General features: G+C 48.9%; 1 protein-coding gene across 1 annotated transcript; it reads right to left on the bottom strand.

Annotated features, from left to right (window-relative positions):
- Positions 1-265: 265 nt before the first annotated feature.
- Positions 266-20,021, bottom strand: OSR1 (odd-skipped related transcription factor 1). The gene is made up of 3 exons (XM_054972060.1): positions 19,782-20,021; positions 5,945-6,625; positions 266-1,532 (listed from the first exon to the last, which is right to left on the bottom strand). The coding sequence occupies exons 2-3, from the start codon at positions 6,589-6,591 to the stop codon at positions 1,397-1,399; spliced, it is 783 nt and encodes a 260-aa protein (XP_054828035.1). The 5' UTR covers positions 6,592-6,625; positions 19,782-20,021; the 3' UTR covers positions 266-1,396.
- Between the last annotated feature and the right edge of the window lie 942 nt (positions 20,022-20,963).

Raw genomic sequence — 20,963 nt, 5'->3', positions numbered from 1 at the left:
GTCTGTGTACATTTGACACAGCTTGGTGCTTTGTCATGATTTCCTCTGCAACCAACTTTCTCATTTTAAAGAAAGCAAAATAGCACTTTGCTGTGAAACTGTTTGATGTCCCCTCTTAATTCTGCCATGTTTTTTTCAGCCTGGCATGTTGACTTGGCAGAAAATCCCATCATATTCCATTCCAAGAATTCACAGCGTTGCAATCTCAATTAGCTATCTCATCTCTTTAAAAATAAGACGAGTAAAATGTTTAAAAGTTGCCCTTTTCAGATCTACAGCTATTGATTACATTTCCAGAAAGCAACAGAACGCCAGACATCACAACTGAAATTCGGAAGGCGTTGATCAAACATGTTTTAACACAGACAGTGAAAACGTCACCCAACAAAGACTTGCCTGTAAAATACCGATTTATTTTAATATTTAAAAAAACACAAATAAAATCCAGTGATAAATGTTCATTATCAAGAATCAGCATAAAGTGCCACATAGCAATAACTTTAACCAAAAACATATTGGAATGTCTCAGTTCTTTACACTGCTTAAGAAACAAAACAACTTCAGATAAAGCTCTCAGGCTGAGATTTGTCACCCCACCCCCAGAATCCACTCATTCCCCCATCCGGACACACTCCAACTTGAAAGTACCACTAAAACCACACTGCACATAGCAGTCGCTTTGATTTATTGTCATCCCCAGCTTTCCTTCACCCTTCTCACCTTGAGTGTTTTGTTTTGGTTGGAGTCAATCCACAAATTACAAAACACCTCTCAAGGCACCAGACCACAAACAAACAAACATACAAGCAAACAGAAACACCAGGGCGCTTGCCAAAGTGTGCAGAAAGGAGACCCGTCAATGGAAGATCATCGAAGCATTACGATCTGTGGGCCACAGGATCCATTTCCAGAAGGGTTATTGAGAATGTTAAATACAGAATGTATCAGTGGCCTTCTGTCAGTCTCGGCAGTGCTTAAAACGCGAAGCCGGAAGATCTTCTAATTCTTTTCTCATCTGAAGTGTATAAACTTTTAAACAGACACACACAAAAGGATAAAACTAAAAAAAAAATAAAAGCAATACTTTTGGAAGCGAGTTTGGTGTTGTTTGTGTCTTAACAAGGGAAGATTCCTCTCCAACACTTGAGCACCACCTTTTGACATAAAGTTAATAGAAGCGATGCAAGATTTACGCTCTTCTGTGTAACTCGGAAGCAAATCAACGTTATTGCCCAGGGTGCAGAAAAGCTGGCTGTATTTTGTGTGCATTTGTTGCTGTTGTTTCTTTTTAAAAAAAAGAAATTAAATTAATGTTCAGTGTGTTCCCCTTTGTCTTTAGCATGAATTTGATCTAAAAAGTCAGAAAGGGGAATGAAGTTCTTGGGGATTGGAAGATTCAGCATTTAATTTTGGAAGGTTTGAGCTCCTTTACTTGTGTGTGCAGTGTCTTGTGAACAGCGAGAGTCCTGGACTGGCAAAATCCTTTCCCACATTCTTGACACTTAAATGGCTTTTCTTTCGAGTGGATATATCTGGAGAGAGAAAATAAGAGAGACATATTTGTGAAATAGGCACAGATTTGGCTACCTGGCCTCTCTAGTTAAAAATCACTTCTGTCTCGACTTCCGGGAACTCAAAAGTGGGGGTGAAAGTACTGATGAAAGTTCCTTGTAGGGAAGCCTTGATGTATCAAAGAAAAATAGAATGGTTATGAAGTTAGAACCTTGGTATCATGCCCATCAACCTCCAGGTGGAGGCTGGAGATCTTCTGGAATTACAACTCATTTCTAGACAAAAATTTCCCTTGGAGAAAATGGCAACTTTGGAGGGGGTGATCTATGGCATATACCTCTGAGTTCCCTCCCCAGGCTTCTCCCCTGAATGTCCAGGAATTTCCCAGCAGGAGTTGGCATCCCTTCAGAGTACACTTCAAACCTACTATGAGCTTCTGTAGCTACAGTGTCTGCAAGTTGCTCACACATACCAAGTATGCTCCATGTGCAATGTGAGGTACACTTGGGGCCGCCACCTTCTTTTAAGTGAGTGGGCTGGAGGGGGGGTCTCAAATGCATAATGGCAGCTTTTATGTGTCCACTGCAGATAGCTGGAGGGAAGCTCTCAGCTGCAAACAAGCAGTGTTACATCATTACGGCTGGGGTAAGTTTCCCACCCGCCCTGGCCTGGACAGCCCAGGTGAGCCTGATCTCGTCAGATCTCAGAAGCTAAGCAGGGTAAGCCTTGGTTAGTAATTGGATGGGATTCCTCCAATGGAAGACCGGGGTTACAGAGGCAGGCAATGGCAAACCACTTCTGTTAGTCTCTTGCCATGAAAACCCCACCAGGGGTCACTGTGAGTCACCTATGACTTGAGAGCACTCTCTACGACCAACAAGTTTCCCACCCAGGCTGCACTTCTCTAGGCAGAATGCCTAGACAAGTGGTTCCACCACTTTGTCTCCTTAGGACACTGTGACCTGTACAATAGTAAACAATGTCCCCGAAGTCTAGCCAGTTACCTCTTATCATTTGTTTTCTGAAAACTAAAAAGCAACCAGAGATCAATGCATTTTGCCACTTTTTTTTTTGACTCCAAGTCCTTTTAACGTTTTGGAGTTAAAAAAAAATATCCCATGCATTTATTAAGAAAACACCAGTCTGGAGAACCATTTTTAAGCGCTCTGCAGACATACGGCCCTTTGTGACAATCCTTTCTGAAAACCTGGAGAATATTTACCTCACCACAGATACATTCTTGGGGTAGAAAAATACCCCAAGATCCAAAAAAAAATTAGAAATTATTAATGTAAATGTTTTCCATTTATCATGTTGTCTCACACTGTGTGATCTTCCTTGAGTTTCAGTGAGGAAGGTGGAGTATAAATAAAATAAATAAATAAAATTGATGAGTTTGTTAGTGCACTAATATCTTAGGTTCAAAACATAGTTCTTGTTTCAAATTTTTAAATGATAGCTTTGTAGAAAAACCATACTGGTGTGAATTATCCAGTACTGAAAGAGGGAGGTGTGAGTATGCACAAGTAATATTCTGCCTCGTAGCTAATATTGCCATGTCTGACTTGGGAAATTCCTGGCAATTTGGAGGTGGGGGGGAAAGAAGCTGGACAAGGTAGAATTTGGGGAGGGGGGACCTCAGCAGGGTATATTGCCATAGAGTATACATTCCAAAATAGCCATTTTCTCCAGCGGAACTGCTCTCTGATGCCTGTAGATCATTTGTAATTCTGGGAGATGGCCAGCCACCACCTGGAGGTTGGCAACTCTACTTACAGCATAGCTGTTTTTCAAGTTTTGGATGTATTAGTATTCTGAAACACAATGACGCCTGCTCCCACAAACAACAGTGTTTTTGTGGCCATTATTCTACCCCAAGATACGTCCATTAGGGATTTGGATTGGGGTAGAAATATACCCCAGGTGCCGTGAGTGTAAGTTTGTTTTTTTAACATGGTGGCTTTTAAGTCCCACTGATTTCAGTAGGATCATGCTGAGCCCATGGTTACTCAGGAGTAAGTTCTGTTAAATGGGCCTTGCACCAGGGAAAGGGGAATAGGACTGAAACCACAGCGAGCAAATGGTTTGCATCTCTTGAATCCAAATCCACCATTTTAGCCAGAAACTCTCCTGGTACTCTTCTTCTCATCTATACAAAGTGAAACATCAGGAAGTTTCAGTTTTCACTTAAATAAATATACTGTTACCAAGCCTCTGTGGTAGGGCAGTCTATAAAATAAATAACTAAAACATAAATCCAATGGGATCCATTGTTGATGGGTTTTGAAAAGTTCCTTAGAAGTTCACCCATGCTTTATGGCTCAAAATCATTTGTCAGTGAGAAAACAAAGGGGGGGGATCCATTGAAACAAAAATCCTGAAGCTCAATACGAGAATAAATGACATTCCCTAATAGGAAACAGAGGACTCGTTGATACAGCAGCTTTCCACACTACTAAATTAGTACCTTGGGCATATTTATTATTTACTGGTGTGATGCCAGTTTTACCGTCATGGCTCCCCCAAGAGAACCCTGGGGATTATAATGTTGTGAAGGCACTGAGAATTCTCTCCAGTTTTCCATAGTTTCTTGGTTGAGCGCCACAACAATTAAACAAATTGAAAATACACATGCTTCTAAGGTACAACTGGAAATACTGGAGGATAAGTGTTGTTATTGCTTATATTCAGGGCTTTTTTTCTGGGAAAGGAGGTGGTGGAACTCAGTGGAGGAACTCAGGACCACACAATGATGTCACTTTGGGTCAGCTGGAACAAGGGGAAAGTTTTTATAAGTTTAAATCACCCTCGGTGAAAATGGTCACATAGCCGGTGGCCCTGCCCCCTGATCTCCAGACAGAGGGGAGTTTAGATTGCTGTCCACGCCAGTGGCGCGGAGGGCTATGTAAACTCCCCTCTGTCTGGAGATCAGGGGGTGGGGCCACCGGCCATGTGACCATTTTCAAGAGGTGCCGGAACTCCGTTCCACTGCATTCCAGCTGAAAAAAAGCCCTGCTTATTTTTATCCATGCGGACATCACTTGTGTTGGCTCAAATCAACAAACACACCAAAAGAGAAAAAGAGATTCAGCCTGGCTTGGGCATTGATGTGTCAACATTCCTAATACTTTCAGCAATATTCGTGCAAGCATGAATGTTCACAGGATGCAAAGTTATAGTCTCTCCTAAGCAACACTTCCTGATGTGCAAAACATGACAACTCCCTATACACTATGAAATCTCGCTCTTTCTCTTTCCTCTCTCTAAATAATCAGTTAATCCATTTTGAGTTTTATTGAGAAAAGAAGAGCTATAAATACATTGTATATACAGTAAATAAATAAATATGATTATATGGTCAGTTTTGCCTGGTAAGAGCAACTGTCAATATCAAATCTATATGGGACAAACCAAGAGAATCAGACTAACAATGATCCAGAGGAGTTAGCCGTGTTAGTCTGTAGTAGCAAATATAGAAAAGAGTCCAGTGGCACCTTTAAGACTAACCAACTATACTGTAGCATAAGCTTTTGAGAATCACAGTTTTCTTCATCATGCATCTGAAGAAGAGAACTGTGATTCTTGAAAGCTTATGCTACAGTAAAGTTGGTTGGTCTTAAAGGTGCTACTGGACTCTTTTCTATGTTTGAGACTAACAATGCAATCCTAAGAAGAGTTACTCCAGTCTAAGCCCATTGAAATCAGAAGAGACAGCACTGACCTGCACAGACCAACCATCTGACTCAGTGACATGTGTGAGTATACTGCTCACAAAGTTTGTTACGATTTCTGCCTGGTTTTAGAAAATAGGTTGCAACTATGGGGATACAAGTAAAGGTAAAGGTAGTCCCCTGTGCAAGCACTGAGTCATTACTGACCCATGGGGGGATGTCGCATCACGACGTTTTCTTTACGGGGTGGTTTGCCATTGCCTTCCCCAGTCATCTACACTTTACCCCCAGGAAACTGGGTACTCATTTTACCAACCTCAGAAGGATGGAAGGCTGAGTCAACCTTGAGCTGGTTACCTGAACCCAGCTTCCACCAGGATCAAACTCAGGTCATGAGCAGAGCTTGGACGGCAGTACTGCTGCTTACCACTCTACGCCACAGGGCCCCAATACAAGTATTGGGGATCATATCCTGTTACGGAATATTTGAGCTTCTAAATGTTTTATTCTTGGATTGCTTAGCTCTAAACTGACTAAAGGAACAGGAGGAGAATATCATAGAAGCATATCCAGAAGCTATCTCACGCTTAGGAGAGAAGGGGGCCTCTTCAACTCTGAATTATGCAATGGCATCACGTTTGTTTTGACAAGTTATTCAAGCTGTATGTAGTGGATATATTGCAAGGTACATCGCAATTTATAGCTAACATCTATGCGATTTCCCAGATTTTGTTACAAACCAAGCAAAGGGATACGTGTACCTGTGATCTCGCAAGTGATCTTGTCTTCTGAAGGCCTTGTGACAAATGTCACACGTGTACGGCCTTTCATCCGTGTGGGTTCTTTCATGAATCAAGAGGTTATATGACTTGGTGAAGTGTCGGCCACAGAACTTGCACACAAATTCCTTCTTGGTTTTGGAAGGTAACCTCCCGCGGGTGGGTTTCTTCTCGGGGGAAAGCTTGGTCACCTCAAGCAAAGAGCCTAAGCTGGGCGAGGAGCCTTGGTTATCGATCTGTCCGAGCTTTGAAGGGTCCTCTTGGGTGGCTGCCACGGCAAGATTCGCAAAATCAAATCTGGGTTTGGCTTTGAGTGGCACCCCGGTGACTTCTTGCTTGGGGTGGATGACGTGTGGGAACAGAGGGAAGGCAGGCAGCTGAAACCGGGCATCCACCAGGCTGGCCACGCCAGGCACTTTGGAGAAAGATGAACGGGGCAGGTGCATGGCCGGATAGCCCAGTGTCCATTGGTGAAGGTGGACGGCGTGCAAGGCACTGAAGCCGTAGAGGTTTGGCAGGTGGTCCGAAGGCACGGCTGGCAGGCCATTGAAGGCTTGCAGGAAGGAGTAGTTGGTGAGCTGCAGGGAAGGGTGGATGGGCACCGGAGCTGGCAGAGTCTTACTGCCCATGATGGTGAAGAAGCTTGACAAGAGAGAGTAGTGCCTGCAGAAAAGAAAAGGAAGCAGCAAACGTGTGATTCCCGAGCTAAGTAAAGGATAAGTAAATACACTATAAGGTTCAGTATCCATAGAGATCTTTTGACACTCACTGTTTACAATTGATTGAAATACGGCACGTGGGCAACTGCTAAAACCTGGTATCCACCGTGCAGGTCACATTGGACATTTTGGAGAAAACAAGGCGACAAGTGCCAGCAGTGCCAGCTGAGTGAGCTCTGGGCCAATCCTCTGTCCCTTGCATAGCACAGGCATTTAAGCCTGGGTAGGGCCGCAGGTGTGAGCCAGATAGCTTTTGGCTCAAAGCCTGTGACCCCGAGACACATTCCGCACACATTGGATGATGCACTTCCAATCCTCTTTATAGATCATTTGGATCGGATTTTTTCTTGTGCGGAACAAAAAATCCACTTCAAACGATTGATAAAGTGCATTGAAAGTGCATTATGCAACGTGTGCGGAATCAGCCTGAGTAAGCCCTGACTGGCCCAAGACGCTGGAGCAGTGTATTTTGTTTTCCTTGCTTTTGTTTAAACTTTTGTATTTTGTAAGGTGCTTTGAGTCCTTGCTGGGGAGAAAAGACAAGCTGGCCTACCTCGAGCACTCGTGAAGAAAGCCCAAACAAGTGCTAACTCATGTCACCAAAACAGTGTGCTAGGTGCTCCACAAAGCACAAAGGGGCAGCTTAACTTCTGCCTGGAGATCTGCACAGTCCCCATGAGACAGAGGAATGGATGGGAAGCTCCTGTGTACAAACCAAAAGACTTATTCCAGGATGCCTCACCAACACTCTGACTTTAGCACATGCTCCAAACATACTATCCACAAAATTCCATCCCTTTAGGATTGCCTGCAACCTAGCCCGGCCCCCAAGTCCTGACATTTGGGCAGGCAATGCTTTTCATTGGAGCTAAGGGTTGCCAGTTCCAGGTCGGGACATTTCTGGAGATTTGGGGGTGGAGCCTGGAAGAGGGTGGGGTTTGGGAAGGAAAGGGATCTCAGTGGGGTATAATGCCGTAGAGTCCACCCTCCAAAGCAACCATTTTGTCTAGGAGCACCACGGTCTGGAGATCAGTTGTAGTTCCTCCAGGAGATCTCCAGGCCCCACCTGGAGGCTGGCAACCACATGGCAGACGCAGGTTTACTTTCCGTCCCCAGCTCAGAAATTAGCTCCATTCTCAAGGGGAGAGTCCGCGAGAGTTCCATAGAACGGAGAACTGGAGAAAAAAACCACATCGGCTCTTCTCATTGGCTCTTACAGGGAGCCAATGGGCGTTATCCCAGGCTCCTCAACCTCTCGGCTGCAGCGTGGCAAGCGCGGAGTTCCAGGAGGGGCTTCAATGACGGGCAGAAGTCAAAGACCCATAAAATCCAAGGAACGCAGAGGGCAAGGATTTAGCCTGGCTGACTTCAAAGCCCTGCCTCTGTGGGGAGGGGGCTCCTTGCCCTGTAGGACGGCCTGCCCTCGTCCAGTGGGGAGGGGGTGCAGCTTCCCCTACCAGTCCAGTCCTTCTCTCAATAGGAGCCGTTCTTGCTATTGGCGTCTATTTGGGGTCAACTAAAGGGAGCAGTTTTGTTTTATGATGGGGGGGGGGAATCAAGCCACGGAGGATCCCACAATTTCCCCAGTGCTGTACCGTAAGGAAGTGCTCTCAAGGAGATGCATTAGAGAGACTACAGACTTTTATTTACTACTATGTACTGTCAGTTGCTGTAAACAGTTTCTATGTTGTTTAATATGTCAGAATTGCTCTCTGTGTTGGATTTCGGTTTGAAATATTTTACCGTTTGCGTTTCTGCACCCTCTTACATGGTTTATTGAAATGTCTCTGAAATCTATTGGAATGACTCACCCTGTAATCTGCCCCGAGTCTCCGCGAGAAAGGCGGACTATAAATGACATAAATAAAAATGAAATAAATAAAAAATAGTGTGTGTGTGAGGGGGGAATCTCATGCTCGGCAGGAGCTGGAGTCCCTGATCTACATCTTATTGAAGTCAGCGTCAAAACTGTCAAGTTTGCTGCAGCAAAAATCCTCTGCATTGAAGACGTCATACACTTCCGAGCATAAACTGTAGTGCCCTGGAGTCTGTTTTATTACATTATTTTCACTGTCTCTCCCATCGAGGTTTCATACTCTCGGCAGGTGCTAATTAGCTTATCATAACTGGCAACTATTCTCTGTCCCCTTGGTCAGATCTGAATTTTACGTAGTTGCATTCCCTCCTTACTTCCTCCATTTCATGACCCCTTGATAATGCCCGCCCCCACCCCTTGCCCCGATGTAAAATGATTGTTATAATGAAGATCCATTTCTCGCATCTGAAGAAGCGACTCTAATCCAGGAAAGCTCATACTGGAAGAAAATGTCCATTTTTAAGGGGCCTTTTGGCGACTGTGGATGTTTAATTTCAACACTGTGAATGATTTTAAAGGCATCTGTTGCAGCTAAATAAGCAGCTATTGGGCGGCGGGGGGAGCGACTGCTATAAAGGACTATACAGAGAAAGTTCCCTCATTCCATTTTGTAACCAAAGTTAAAAACCGGGCCGGTTCCAACGGGTCTGAATTTCATGTGCAAGTAGTCTGCCTTCCGTTTTAAAAGGGTCAAAGAGAAATATCTGTACAAATGAACCGGATTTATCTTGGAGATATACAATTTAACGAGAACCAGGTCTTTGATTAGATCTATCAAGAATGCCAACATTTATATTCGGCCCACGTGAAGCACTGCTCTTCCATTGAACGTTTCCACGGCACCGTGCACTGCATGGAAGGCACTTCAAAGAGAATTGTGTGCACTTCTGCTATGGTGACGTCCCGAGGAGATGGAGGGGAGAGATCTTTATTCGTATATCGTGATTTTTGTCTAAGATTTTATAGAGGTTTACAACTTCCTACCAAGGCGGAATTATTGGACTCCAGTCCTACACAAGACAGGACAGACTCCCTAACCGGGTGCAGAATTGCAGCCAGGGACAGTATTTGCCTCCTCATCTTTCCCACATCATGCGTTGCTACGTCACCACACCTTCCTTTGTGACGTCATGCCACACACGCGTAAGAGGGGGCTGCTTTTAGTGGAACGCTTCGGGGGGGGGGCGGAATCCCCCTCCTGATTCTAATCCATAGGGCGGCTGCCTTTAATGCAAGATTTATCGGCAACGGTACTTTTAAAATCAACGTGCTTTTAATTCCCTTTCTCTGTTTCCACGCAGCAGCCAGCCTTTGTTTTTTAAAATTGCAAAACAAAACAATTAAACAGGGAAATCTAGCAACGTATTAATTGTAATGGAGCGGTAGGGGCGGGGGGGGGGAAGGATGTGGAATCGGAAGGCAAAAGTAACAGTTGCCTCCCTGCCGAGTAGGTGAAAAGCGAAAGGGAGAGGAGAAGGCGAGCGGCGGTCTGGCGGGCGGCGTTGGAGCTCCCGGCCCTTCTCGCTCAAGAGCGGCCCCAAGTCCACCTTTCACGCCGCTTTACGTAAATCAGCCTCGAAAAGGGAATCGCGAAGCGTTCAGGAATTCCATCGCAATGACCCAGAATAAACGAGGGTGACACTCCGCTCGCATTTGCCTGTTCTAATTGGACAAATTTGGTATCGGGGCGACTCAAAGACAGCCACGTACGTTGCGAAGCGCCCTCCCTCCACGCTCTTTTCGTTAACTCGTTAAGAGCCTGCGAATTCTGGCCCGAGCAAAGCAAGCCGCCTGAAAATGTCTCTCTCTTTACGTTAGAGAGAGAAAGAGAGAACTGGGTGCGCGCCGCCTCTGACTTTCTACGGAGCGTCCCAGCCGGGGCAGCAGCTAGAAATGGACCTTTTCCAAGGCATTCTGCTCTAGCTGAGCCTAACCACATTTACCTGGAAGTATACCCTCCCGGGATCAAGCGACCTGTCTTCCAAAGAACACTGCTTAGGATCGGAAATACCCACCAGATCATTTTTAAAACGATATATATATAGATATATATATAGATATATCTGCTGCTATTTCTCTTTGACATCGAATATACACTCATTTGAGCAGAAGCCAATTTCATCCATGAGATTTCTACTCTCCGGAGAGTGGGTTTAGGATTGAGGCTTTATCCGAGATCAGCCTTGTCAGCCAGATCGGTTTTCTTTGATTTTTAACTTCTCAGACTTGGCACAGCGGAGAAAAAGGAGCGGTGCTCCGCCAGGGCACCAGTTTCAGTCCCCACCCACCCCCAGTCCAGCCATTTACCCCTAGCCCACCTTCTAGGACTGTTGTAGGACTCTTTGAACCAGGGGACGCCAAACAAACCCCAAGCCTCCTTTTCCCCTTCGAAAGCTTGTTTCTGGAAAGGGTTTGTCGCCCAGGCAGCAACTGAGCCAGAAAGGCAGCCCCGATCCTGGGCTCCTAACTTCTTGAAACCCTGCACCAGTATTGGCATAAATATGGACGCCTCTCTCGCACATGTCTAACGGTGCAACCCTCAGAAGTCAGTCCCGTTGTATTCAATGGAAAGAGCTTCATTCCCTGCTCAATGAAGCGACGTCAATTTTAAAGTGATTTGACATTCAACCGTCACTGAGTTTAGGATCGGAGGCCCTTTTTCAAGATTGACAAAGCAAAAGGGGTCTCTCTAGCTCTCCCTCTCCACCTTTAACCCAAACACCACGAGTTTAATCGGAGGTCTAGATTTGGTTTGGCACAAATCTTGCAGCTCGAGAGTGTCTGGCTTGAAGAGAGGAGATGGGTTCCAAAACAGCCCAACGAATCCCTCAACCCCCTCCCCCAAAGCCCCCCTCTTCTTTAACCGATCCCTGTTTCCCAGCCAGGTAGAGAAAGTGACTCAAGAATAGCCTCCTTTGTGCTAAGGATCCCCCCCGGCGGGGAAGCCGTTCGGCTTAAAACAAAGGGCGCTTGCTTGCGACGAGGTTGCTGGGAGAGCCGGCGAGGAGTCGGGCCGCGACACGTTGGCTGGCTCGGGGCCAGAGCCTTTGGCTGGGCTGCAGCCCAGGGAAGCCCCAGAGCAGAGGCAGCCGCGCCAGGTCCCTTTGGGGACATCAAAGCCCGCGATCCCCTGGAGGTCGAGAGCGACACGCCGGAGAGGCGGTTGTTTATTTCGGCGTCACCTCCACCTTTCAATTCTGTTTCATGTCAACAGATCTTTATCAACCGCCTTTTGGAGGGGGGTTTGTTTAATGAGAAGAGCCTGGGAGTTCTCAGCCAGCCGCGCTCCCGCCTTCCCCCAGGCCCGGCTGTAATAAAATCAGAGTCCCATTTTTTTTACCAAAAAAAGGGAGTCACGAATCGCTGAGTAAATTGGGCAAGGTACTCCGGGACTGACAGCTCGGCTGAGATTTTTTTTAAAAAAAATCAGCATCGCAGAAGAAAGAAAGAACGACGGTCGCGCTGCTTAATTCCGTGGGGCATTTCTGGGATGGCGTTACCCGGAAAGGCTCAGGGGATCAAGGTTGTAACGGGCACCGACCCGGGAAAAGAGCCTCCCGATTCGATCTAGTGCCAGCGACTCCTGCTGGCATGTAGCCCACTGGCTTTTGCTGGCTTGATAGTAACAGCAAAAAGCCGGCCGCCTCGGTGCAGAATTAAACCGAGTCTATTGGCACTATATAATTTTTTTAAAAAAAAATCCATCACAAATCCCACTAATTCGGACCTCTCTAGTCCATAAGAATTTATACTGGAATAAAAAAAATGGTTAATCTTAAAGTGTCACTAGCCTCCTCCGGTTTCTTTTTTGGCTGTGCAAACTGCCACCCAATATCCAATTGCCCTTCGAGGAAGCCACCTTGAAGCTGGTGTGCCTTCCCAGGGAGACGTCTTGTTCTCTCCAACTTCAGAGCTATCTTGGGGTTCCTTTCCACATGTACTATTCTGGCCCAGTCCAATCCCCAGATCAACCAGCTCGCATTTAAACACGGGAGCGGTTTACGGAGCTCTTCCCTTTAAACCCGCCCTTAAACGCGTGCATCTCGACCAACCAGAGATGCCAAACCAGAGATTTACTCTGTTTGCAACCGGGGACGGTAGAGCCGGGGAAAGAAGACTGGGTGATTTCTTTGTGGAAAGGAGTCCCGCTGATTTCGGCGCGACTTCTAAGTAAGGGAGACACCCCACAGAAGCCAGCGACAGATCTGCCTCGGACTTTAATAGCTTCCACTGCAAGGTCTGTGACTCCTTTTTTGTTGCACGCAGGCAGTCGAATCCCACCAATAGTCTCTCCTCTGTTTGAACGGCGTTTGCTTCGCAGCGATTGCAGCCTTGAAAATAAAAACCCAGAGGCTTGTACTTCCGATTAAGAGGGCTTGGAATCTCAAGCGAGCCAGCCCATGCAAGTTTACTCAGAAGTAGGTGCCACCTGCTGCAAGAGGGCATCCGAAGTGTTGAAATAAAATTAGATCTGTTGTCTTTAACGTGCCCCAAGGAGATCCCTTTCTGTTTACTAGAAAGTCCCATTGAACCCTGTAGTATTCCCTTCTGTACTTTGGGTCATTCTGTAAGCCTGTTCTTGTAGGCTCCATTCAGTTATAGCTGGGGTCCTAAACGGGGCTACTTGAACACAGTGTAGATTTCTTCCTATTACCACCACCACAACACACAACTGGTATATGCAGCCCGTGGCTGTACATATTTACTCGGAAGCAAGACTCATTGGATTGAATAGGCCTGCTCCCAATAGATAACCAAGGCAAGCAATCCAAATCTGTGGCTTCCTCTCAAGCACCACTCCTTTCCTTATCAAAGCACCATATCCTTTCCAAACAAAGCAATTTACCACCTGGATGAGAAAGGAAATCAAGGAAATAAGAGTGCTTTTTTTAAAAAGTAGTAAAAAATGGTGAAATGTTTTCTGGTACCTTCAGTCTAAGCACACTTGGTTGGAAGCAAATAAGTTTGATTTCAGTGGAAATCAAAGAGGTTTTCCGCATGAGGAGTTTAGCGTAGGTCAGTGTCGAGCCGAAGTTGACTTAAGTTAACCAACAGCTGTCTGTGGAAACATCTGGAAACAGGGCAGGCCGCCCTATACCCTGTGCTTAGGTGCAGGTCAAGTTATACAACCCGGAGGAGGAGACAACCGTTCTTGGTATGGGGGGGGGGGGAGGCCCATTTCAGGGCTCTTTGATTTTTAAGTAGGTCTCTAGCTCCACCCTCCTTACAAGAAAATATAAATTTTAAAGGCATTCAGACCACCTTGCCATCACATTGCTCGGTTGGAAATAAATCTACTCCAGTCATTGCGGCTGAGGGGTGCAGAAGCGGTGAGATACTGTCAAGTATCTGAATTCTAGGGTTTTTTTTGTAAAAAAAAATCACCAGCATTTATCTTATTAATGTAATAGAATATAACTTTGATTTTTAAAAAATCTCTCTCTTTATATGCCATTGATAACAGATCCTGGGACGGTTACTTTAGGCCTAACCGTAGCTCAGAAATAATGGGGCGGGGAAATATGACAAAATTAAAATGTGTACGATGAAGAACGCCCCCCCCCCTTTCTGGCCGCTGCTCCCTTTCTCCCTGCAGCCTCACCGCGGCTTTCACTCGCTCTGCAGGGGATCAGTTTCACCTTTCCACCTGCGGGCCTTGCAAAAGCGTTTTGCCAAATCGCACCCCCCCCATCTCTCTCTCTCACACACACACACATACGAGAATGACAGATTATGACAAGCACAACTCCGAGAAAGGAAAAAAAGACAACTGTCTGGCAAGCGCCAGGAAAATCGTTCTGGCTTCTGGCCGGCACCATTTGCGCGTAAACAGAGCGGCGTTTAAAATAGCAGCAGCGGTTTGGGCGCAAGGTGGAAAGATCCAAGCGTGGCAAAGCGTGCTGAGAGAAGGAAACGGGGATCCCGGCTGCCTCCCCTGCGGCCTGATCCTGCCCCCCCCCCTCCTCGTTTGTCAACCCAGAAGCAAGAGCCGCTGCCCTCAGCGGGGCTGGCTTCCTAGTAAGCGCCTTCAGCCTTAAACGTCAGCCTGTTTTTCAAAGATCAGGCCTCGGTTTGACGGGCCACGAGGGGCTGATGACGCTGGGAACAAATGAAAGGTCCTTCCAGGAACGGCTTTGCCCTCTTAGAGGAATACGAACCAGGCACGCTCGCTTGGAAAGGGACGTCGGTGCCGTAGAGAGGCCACCCTGGCGCGGACAAGCGTTCAAGTGGAAGGAAGTTCCACCGGCAAGAAACCCCTGACAAGGCCCTGCTTTGTCTTCCCGGCCAAACTGGCTTCCGAGGGGCAGTTCAATGAAATGTTTTGGCGGAGGGGTTGTCACTCGATTAGGACAGCGGCTGAAAGAGAGCTATAGGTGGAACTCTCCCCCCCACACCCCCGTACCGCTAACCCGGTGGTGGTGAACGGATCCCTCCCTGTTGACCAAACTCGAAGGGTGGCAATGAATTCCCCCCCCCCCCGTAATTTCATGGTCGTCTTGCGGGGGCTTTTCTGGTTGAATTATCGGAGCGCCTGGAATGTCTTTTTTATTATTTTGAAGGCGGGGCATTTGCAGATGAAATACTCGACTCATAAATAAGGAGTTGGGCTTTTTCCGTCCTAATTAGTTCCACATGTGGAAATGGCCGAAGTAAATTAGCTTGCTTTCTTGTCCAATGATAAAGTAGTGAGGACATGAAACATGCCGGGACCGAGCGAGGGGAAATGCCACACTCCAGGCACTGGCAGTGGAAGGAAGGGGGCACCAGGCCTTTGCAAAATATCAACTCCCCAGGAGCTGCTTGGGGGGGGGGGGGGCAATTTTATTTGAATCGGGCTTTGCCCTCAAGTTGGGGTTCAGCATCTGGTCGACACAGGTCCCCCTTCACCCTTGCTCGCCCCCTTTTTTAAAAAAGGCACCAGAATGCTTCCAGTGTTAGGGAATGCTTAAAATCTCAGGACTCTTAGAACCGATTTTGCCTTTGGAAATCTATCTCATTGGTTCCAATGGGATTCATTTCCAAGGCAAAATCCCCCAGACACAAAGCCCTTACCAGCCCTTTTATGACGAGCAACCAAAAGAACACATCAGGGCGTGCAAGCTTCGGGGTTCTCCAGAACTGTTGGTCAGGCTGGCTGTCAAAGAAGGAGGGGACGAATAGCTCTGGAGCGCTCCAAAGCTTGCACGCTGGGTTGAGTTCTTCCGGTTGGTCTTAATAAAAATATGGCTGGGCTTTCCTTGTAGAAAGTAAGTCAGCTTAGGATGGCCTTGTAGATTTTGGTCACCTTTTCAACTGAACCTTGCCAGCTGTCGCTTGAATATCAGTTCGATCTGCAGCAAATCTCAGGGGATGTTATTAATTCCCCTGCCCCTTTCCATACATAAAGGGACAAGAGATTTTCTCCCGGCTTGTTGGCAACGCTATTTTTTACAATCGTCACCTCTGGGCTTGGCTTCCCTTCCCTCTTCCTTGCCTAAAACGGAGATAGCAAGTTCCTCGGGGCAGGAGGCGACTCTCAGCGCAATCCTGAGAAGAGTTACTCCAGCCTAAACCCGCTGAAATCTGGAAGACGCTCTGTTTAGGCTGTGATTTCGATCCCCGGGCGCTTTCAGAAAGAACCAGGTTAAAAACCCAAGGTCCTCTCAGCTCAGAGCGCCAGGGATCGCTGCAGAAGAGGCTCTGCCCGGCTCCTCTGGGACACTCAATTTAACTGGCCACTGCCAGGCCTTGCAAATGACCGGGGCTCTCTTCTCTTTCGGGCAGCTCTGGAGGAAACGGAGCCTGGCCTTCTACCTGCGTTTGGGAAACAAAACAGGAAAGGGAACCGGGCCTGGCCGACCAGGAGCTGGGTCGCCCTCTCGGCTGCAGGAGAGGCGAATAAATCCACTTTCGGAAAAGCTCCGAGCTGCCTCGACTCCAGCGGAGTTGGGGAGAGCTGTAATGCAGCGAGAACGACTTAATTGCGCCCCTTAACAAGCCTGGAAAGGCGCCCGAGGGGCTGTGCTGGGGGTGGAATCATTCGTGTGTTATAGCGCAATCGTGCTGACAAGCGTCGCGGGCCCCCTCGGGGCTGTTTGCATACACAGGAGCAACGCTAGATATCGACTGCATTGAGGGTTTGCTCTGAACGGGAACACGCAAAACAATTTTGGTCGCAGGAAAGAAAGGTGGAATTAAACAGGACCAGCGGGGCTGCTTAAGACCCAACCGGATCGATCTCTAGGTGCCAGAAGTCGCCGGGTTAGTTTTGCTGCAACAGCTCTCTGGAAATAAAGGGGTGCTAAAAATCGGGGGGGGGGGGTTCTCTGCTTGTTGGGGAGAGGGATTTGGAAATACAGGTCAGATTTCAGAAATCAGCAATTGGAGGACGCACTGACTTTATCTAACAGCCCGAGTGAGTCTCCAAGAGTAAGCCCAGCTGCCTGGAAATGAAAAGCGAATTTAGATCTCGAGTGGGGTGGGTGGGTGAAAACATCATGTGCTGAGGCCAAGTTGTATAACCTTTACAGCACACGAGCTAGCACACCCCACTCATTTCAATAGAACCCCCCCCCTTAGGAAAATACTGGCCTCCTCAGGACTGACTCGAAAATGGGCTTAAGTCGGGACCGTTAACACGAGACAGAAAGGCGAAGACTTGGCATCTCTTGGACTTGCTGCGTCCGCCTCGAGCAGGTCACCGGAGAGGCGGCGTATAAATTTTCTATATAAACACACAAAAGAATAACGCACCGAGCGCTTTGCGCAAAGAAAGCGCTCTGCGGATCAAGGACTGAAATTGACATGTGGAGAAACGGAGAATGTGCCGAGCTGGGAACCGAAAAGAAGAGCGAGGCATCTGAGAAAGAGAAACGGTTGCGGTGGGCGCTGCATCACACTTGCGCGCGCGCGCACACACACACACACACACACACACACAACCTGGCACACCTCTCGGGCATTTCTCCCCGTGGGCACGGTCGAGAGCTTTCAAACCCAGACAATATAGTCCCCGTCCCTCGGAACAGATCTCTACCTGGTGTTGACGGGGAATCCCGGCCCTTTCAGCCCATTGCTGTGCACGTTTACTCACAAGTAAGGCCCACGGCTGGACTGGATTTATTCTCAGTGATGTTCTGCATGCAGAGCCCTCCTAACCGACACCAAATTTCCCTTTCCCAGATCAACACTGTGTCAGTTACAGAAAAGATTCCTGAAGACAACAGAAAGCCTCCTTCTGGAAACTGGCTACAACCGCCCTCGCACACCTCGCAACGTCGCAGCCTTTTAAACAACTTCTCATCCAAATTATGCACTCTACCTAGATGAGTTTGAGCGGCACTTCTAATCCCTACAGTTTTGTACGGGTCGCTTGTAAATTCAGTCCTATCGAAGACTAGCTTTGAAATCGTTTTAGTTCCTCGACAGAAACAAGGTAACGTTGATATGACAAATGGCACTTTCGCTTGGACTGCAGTTATGTTTATTGCACGCCAATTTTTTTGGAGTGGAGGGAATTTACACACACACAGGAACATTTTCCCCCCCGCATCAAAAACCGAACCTCTCTCTATACGCCCAGAACTGCAGATATGCAAAAACCTTGGAGGTCAAAGATTGGAGGCAAATTTCAGAAAACTGAAAGTACTGAAATGTAACCAACTAGAGTTGGTCAGGCTAATACGAAGTAATGTGGCTGTCTAGCCTGGGTTCCGGGATATCGAAAATCAGTTGAAACTACATTGCTCTAAATTAAGCCAAGGGACAGCTAAGAAACTCCCGTAGGCCTTGGAAGGATATCTCCGTCCCTAATACACAGGCAGGCACACGCGCTTTAATGTATACACGTATTTTTCATCAAAGTAAACGTTCTTTCTGTTACACACACACCAAACCAGAAAGATTTCTAGTCAAATTAGTGAGACTTTTCCCTTTAAAGGCTTAGACTGGACTTTTTAAAAATCTCCAAGTGAGTAGAAAGGTTGGCCCAGCAGTACACCTGTGTCCAATTCGGAGCCCCAACGTTTTCTCTGTGGCGGAGGCACTGAAATGTTTTTCGCTTCCGCTGCCCCCCCCCCCAATACGATTATTGTGTGTGTTAAGGGGAAGGAAGGGAGGAAGCGGCCTTTCCCATTGCCCTCCCAACCCCAAGAGGAGAGACACCGGTTTGCGGGGCTTGCGTGTCGCTTTGGGAATTTATCGCTGTTTAAAATGGCAGCTCTCGGCAAGTTTCGAGGGGAAATAACAGGGTTTACTTCCAAGCGAGGCTGCTGATCCCGGTGCTTTGGCGAGGCGCGTTCATGGACTTAGTTCGCCGCGAGGATGCCTCGGCTCGGGCTGTGTGTTGGAAGCCCTTTCCTCCCATTCACTCTGGATTTGGGGGGTTTGCCCCGATGAGCAAGTAGAAATACCCCAGTGCTCCCCCAAAGCCATCCTTGGCTGGCGTGTGTGCGCTGCAAAACATTTTTTCTTTTAAAGTTTAACCCTGCGTACAGACAGAAGAGCCTTTCTTTCTTTCTTTCTTTCTTTCTTTCTTTCTTTCTTTCTTTCTTTCTTTCTTTCTTTCTTTCTTTCTTTCTTTCTTTCTTTCTTTCTTTCTTTCTTTCTTTCTTTCTTTCTTTCTTTCTTTCTTTCTTTCACACATTCTATTCTGGCTTCCCACGAGGGCATTGCCCCCCCTCCGTCCAAAGCTCCCCGGCCCTTCAGCTCCCAACTCGTTCTGGAAGGGACCCGGTGGCGCGTTCGGGGCGGAAAGCGGAGCAAGTGCGGTGGAATTCCGAGGCTTTCCTCTGCCCGGAGCGCGTCGCGGATGACAGCACGAGCGAGCTGTTAATTTCGCGGAAATCAACAAGGCGGCCTCTGTCTGCCGCCTGCCCGGCCATACAGGCCCCCGCTTTCACGGGGAGGTCGAGGGAGCCTCGAACTGCCACCCGAGCCGACCCAACGGGCGTTCCGCGCACCCTTCCTTTCAAAGGTGCCGTTTTCGCTTGGGAAGGAACCCCATTGAGCTCAACGGGCTTTCTCCCCAGCAATCAGCACGGATGCTCCGAGGGGCGCAGCTGGCCGCTGCTCCCCGCCTGGCATCTGCCCCTCTGAAAGTTTTGAGTCAAGATCCGAGCATCCCTCCAGCGGAGACCTGCCGGCCTCAGCGTCCCTGTTTGGGAAAGAAGAGACCGGCCCGGAGGAGGGGAGGCGAAGGGACCCGGAGTGCCGGGGAAGGGGGCGAGTGGGGGGGAATATTTACCGAATCCCGATCTCTGCTCCGCCGCAGGCAGCCGGTCCCAGATCCTGCGGGGCTCGCCGGGCGAGGACGCACGCTGCGCCCAGAGGAGCTGCCCTAGCTGGGCCGGGCCGGGCCGGGCCCCTCCGCTCAGTCTCCAGCAAGGCAAGTGCAGATCCCGGGGGGAGGCGGGAGGCGGGCGCGCTGCGCTGCGCTGCCCTTCCCCTGGCGGGCCGGGAGGCTGCAGGCACCAGGCGCCGCGGTGGAAGAGCTCCGACTGAACGGCTCCCTGCCCGCAGCCGCCTCCTTATTTCAACCCCAGCCTGCCCCCCGCCCCTCGCCTTCCCCACCCCTGGGCATGCGCACTGCACTGCCGAGGGGGAAAAGAAAGTTGCGCGCCGGGCAGCTCCGGCTTCGGGCCGCTCGGCTCCCGGCCCCCGGCCTGCCCCGCGGGCATCTCCCCTCCTGGCCGGAGCAAAGCCCTGGACGGCAGTCAAGGGCCCCGCCCCACCCCGGGAGGGAAGCATCGCCCCCCTTGGGAATCGCAAGCGGCAGGGCCGGCTCCCTCTCGGGGCGACTGCAGGGGGCAGAGCGCCTGGCCCTTCTGGAGAAGCTGGGTCGCTCCTGGCTCCTCGCGTGTGAACGAGCTGCGTGGGAGAGGCGGCCCGCTTCAGCCTCCGAACTCGCGCCAATGAGCTTCTGCGGACGTCTCAGAGCTCGTCCGAGAGGATGCGCGCCTCCACACCCCGGGTGTGTGTTTGACCCTGCGGCCTTAGGCGAGGGGCTCGGGCGGGGGTCACTCTGCCTCGGATCGTGCTGCTACTGCCAGGGTTGGGACCGACCCTTCTTAGGCCAGGGAGCTCTCGATCGGAAGACTCCCCTGGGGATCCGTTTCCCCATCGACCCGCCACACCCTTAACACACGCGCGCGCACTCAGTTTCTCAGCAGCCCACCTTGTCAGGCGCTAACTACTATGTCGGGTGTGTGGAAAAGTGGATCCCACGGGATCGACAAGCAATCGGGCGGGCAGATCCCGAAGGCTGCGTGTGTGCAGATTGGCGGCGCAATCCGATGCAAAGCGATCCCGCGAGTCCTGGCCCAGCCAGTCTAGGGGACCCCATGGAGTCCCCTTGCTCTAGGACTTCCCAAGCGCTGTGCAGGGGACCCGATCTCTCTACTGAATAACACCGCAGGCGCCCGTTGAC

The sequence above is a fragment of the Eublepharis macularius genome, chromosome 1, assembly GCF_028583425.1.
Source record: "Eublepharis macularius isolate TG4126 chromosome 1, MPM_Emac_v1.0, whole genome shotgun sequence".
NCBI classification, from domain to species: domain Eukaryota; kingdom Metazoa; phylum Chordata; class Lepidosauria; order Squamata; family Eublepharidae; genus Eublepharis; species Eublepharis macularius.
This window is presented reverse-complemented; position numbering and strand designations above follow the sequence as displayed.

What these genes read in the sequence shown, in the direction of transcription:
- OSR1 (XM_054972060.1), bottom strand. Translation starts at nt 6,591, where the DNA reads ATGGGCAGTAAGACTCTGCCAGCTCCGGTGCCCATCCACCCTTCCCTG. An exon ending in GATCACTTGCGAGATCACAG is followed by an intron (nt 1,533 to 5,944) that starts GTACACGTATCC and finishes TTCTCTCTCCAG; the next exon opens with ATATATCCACTCGAAAGAAA.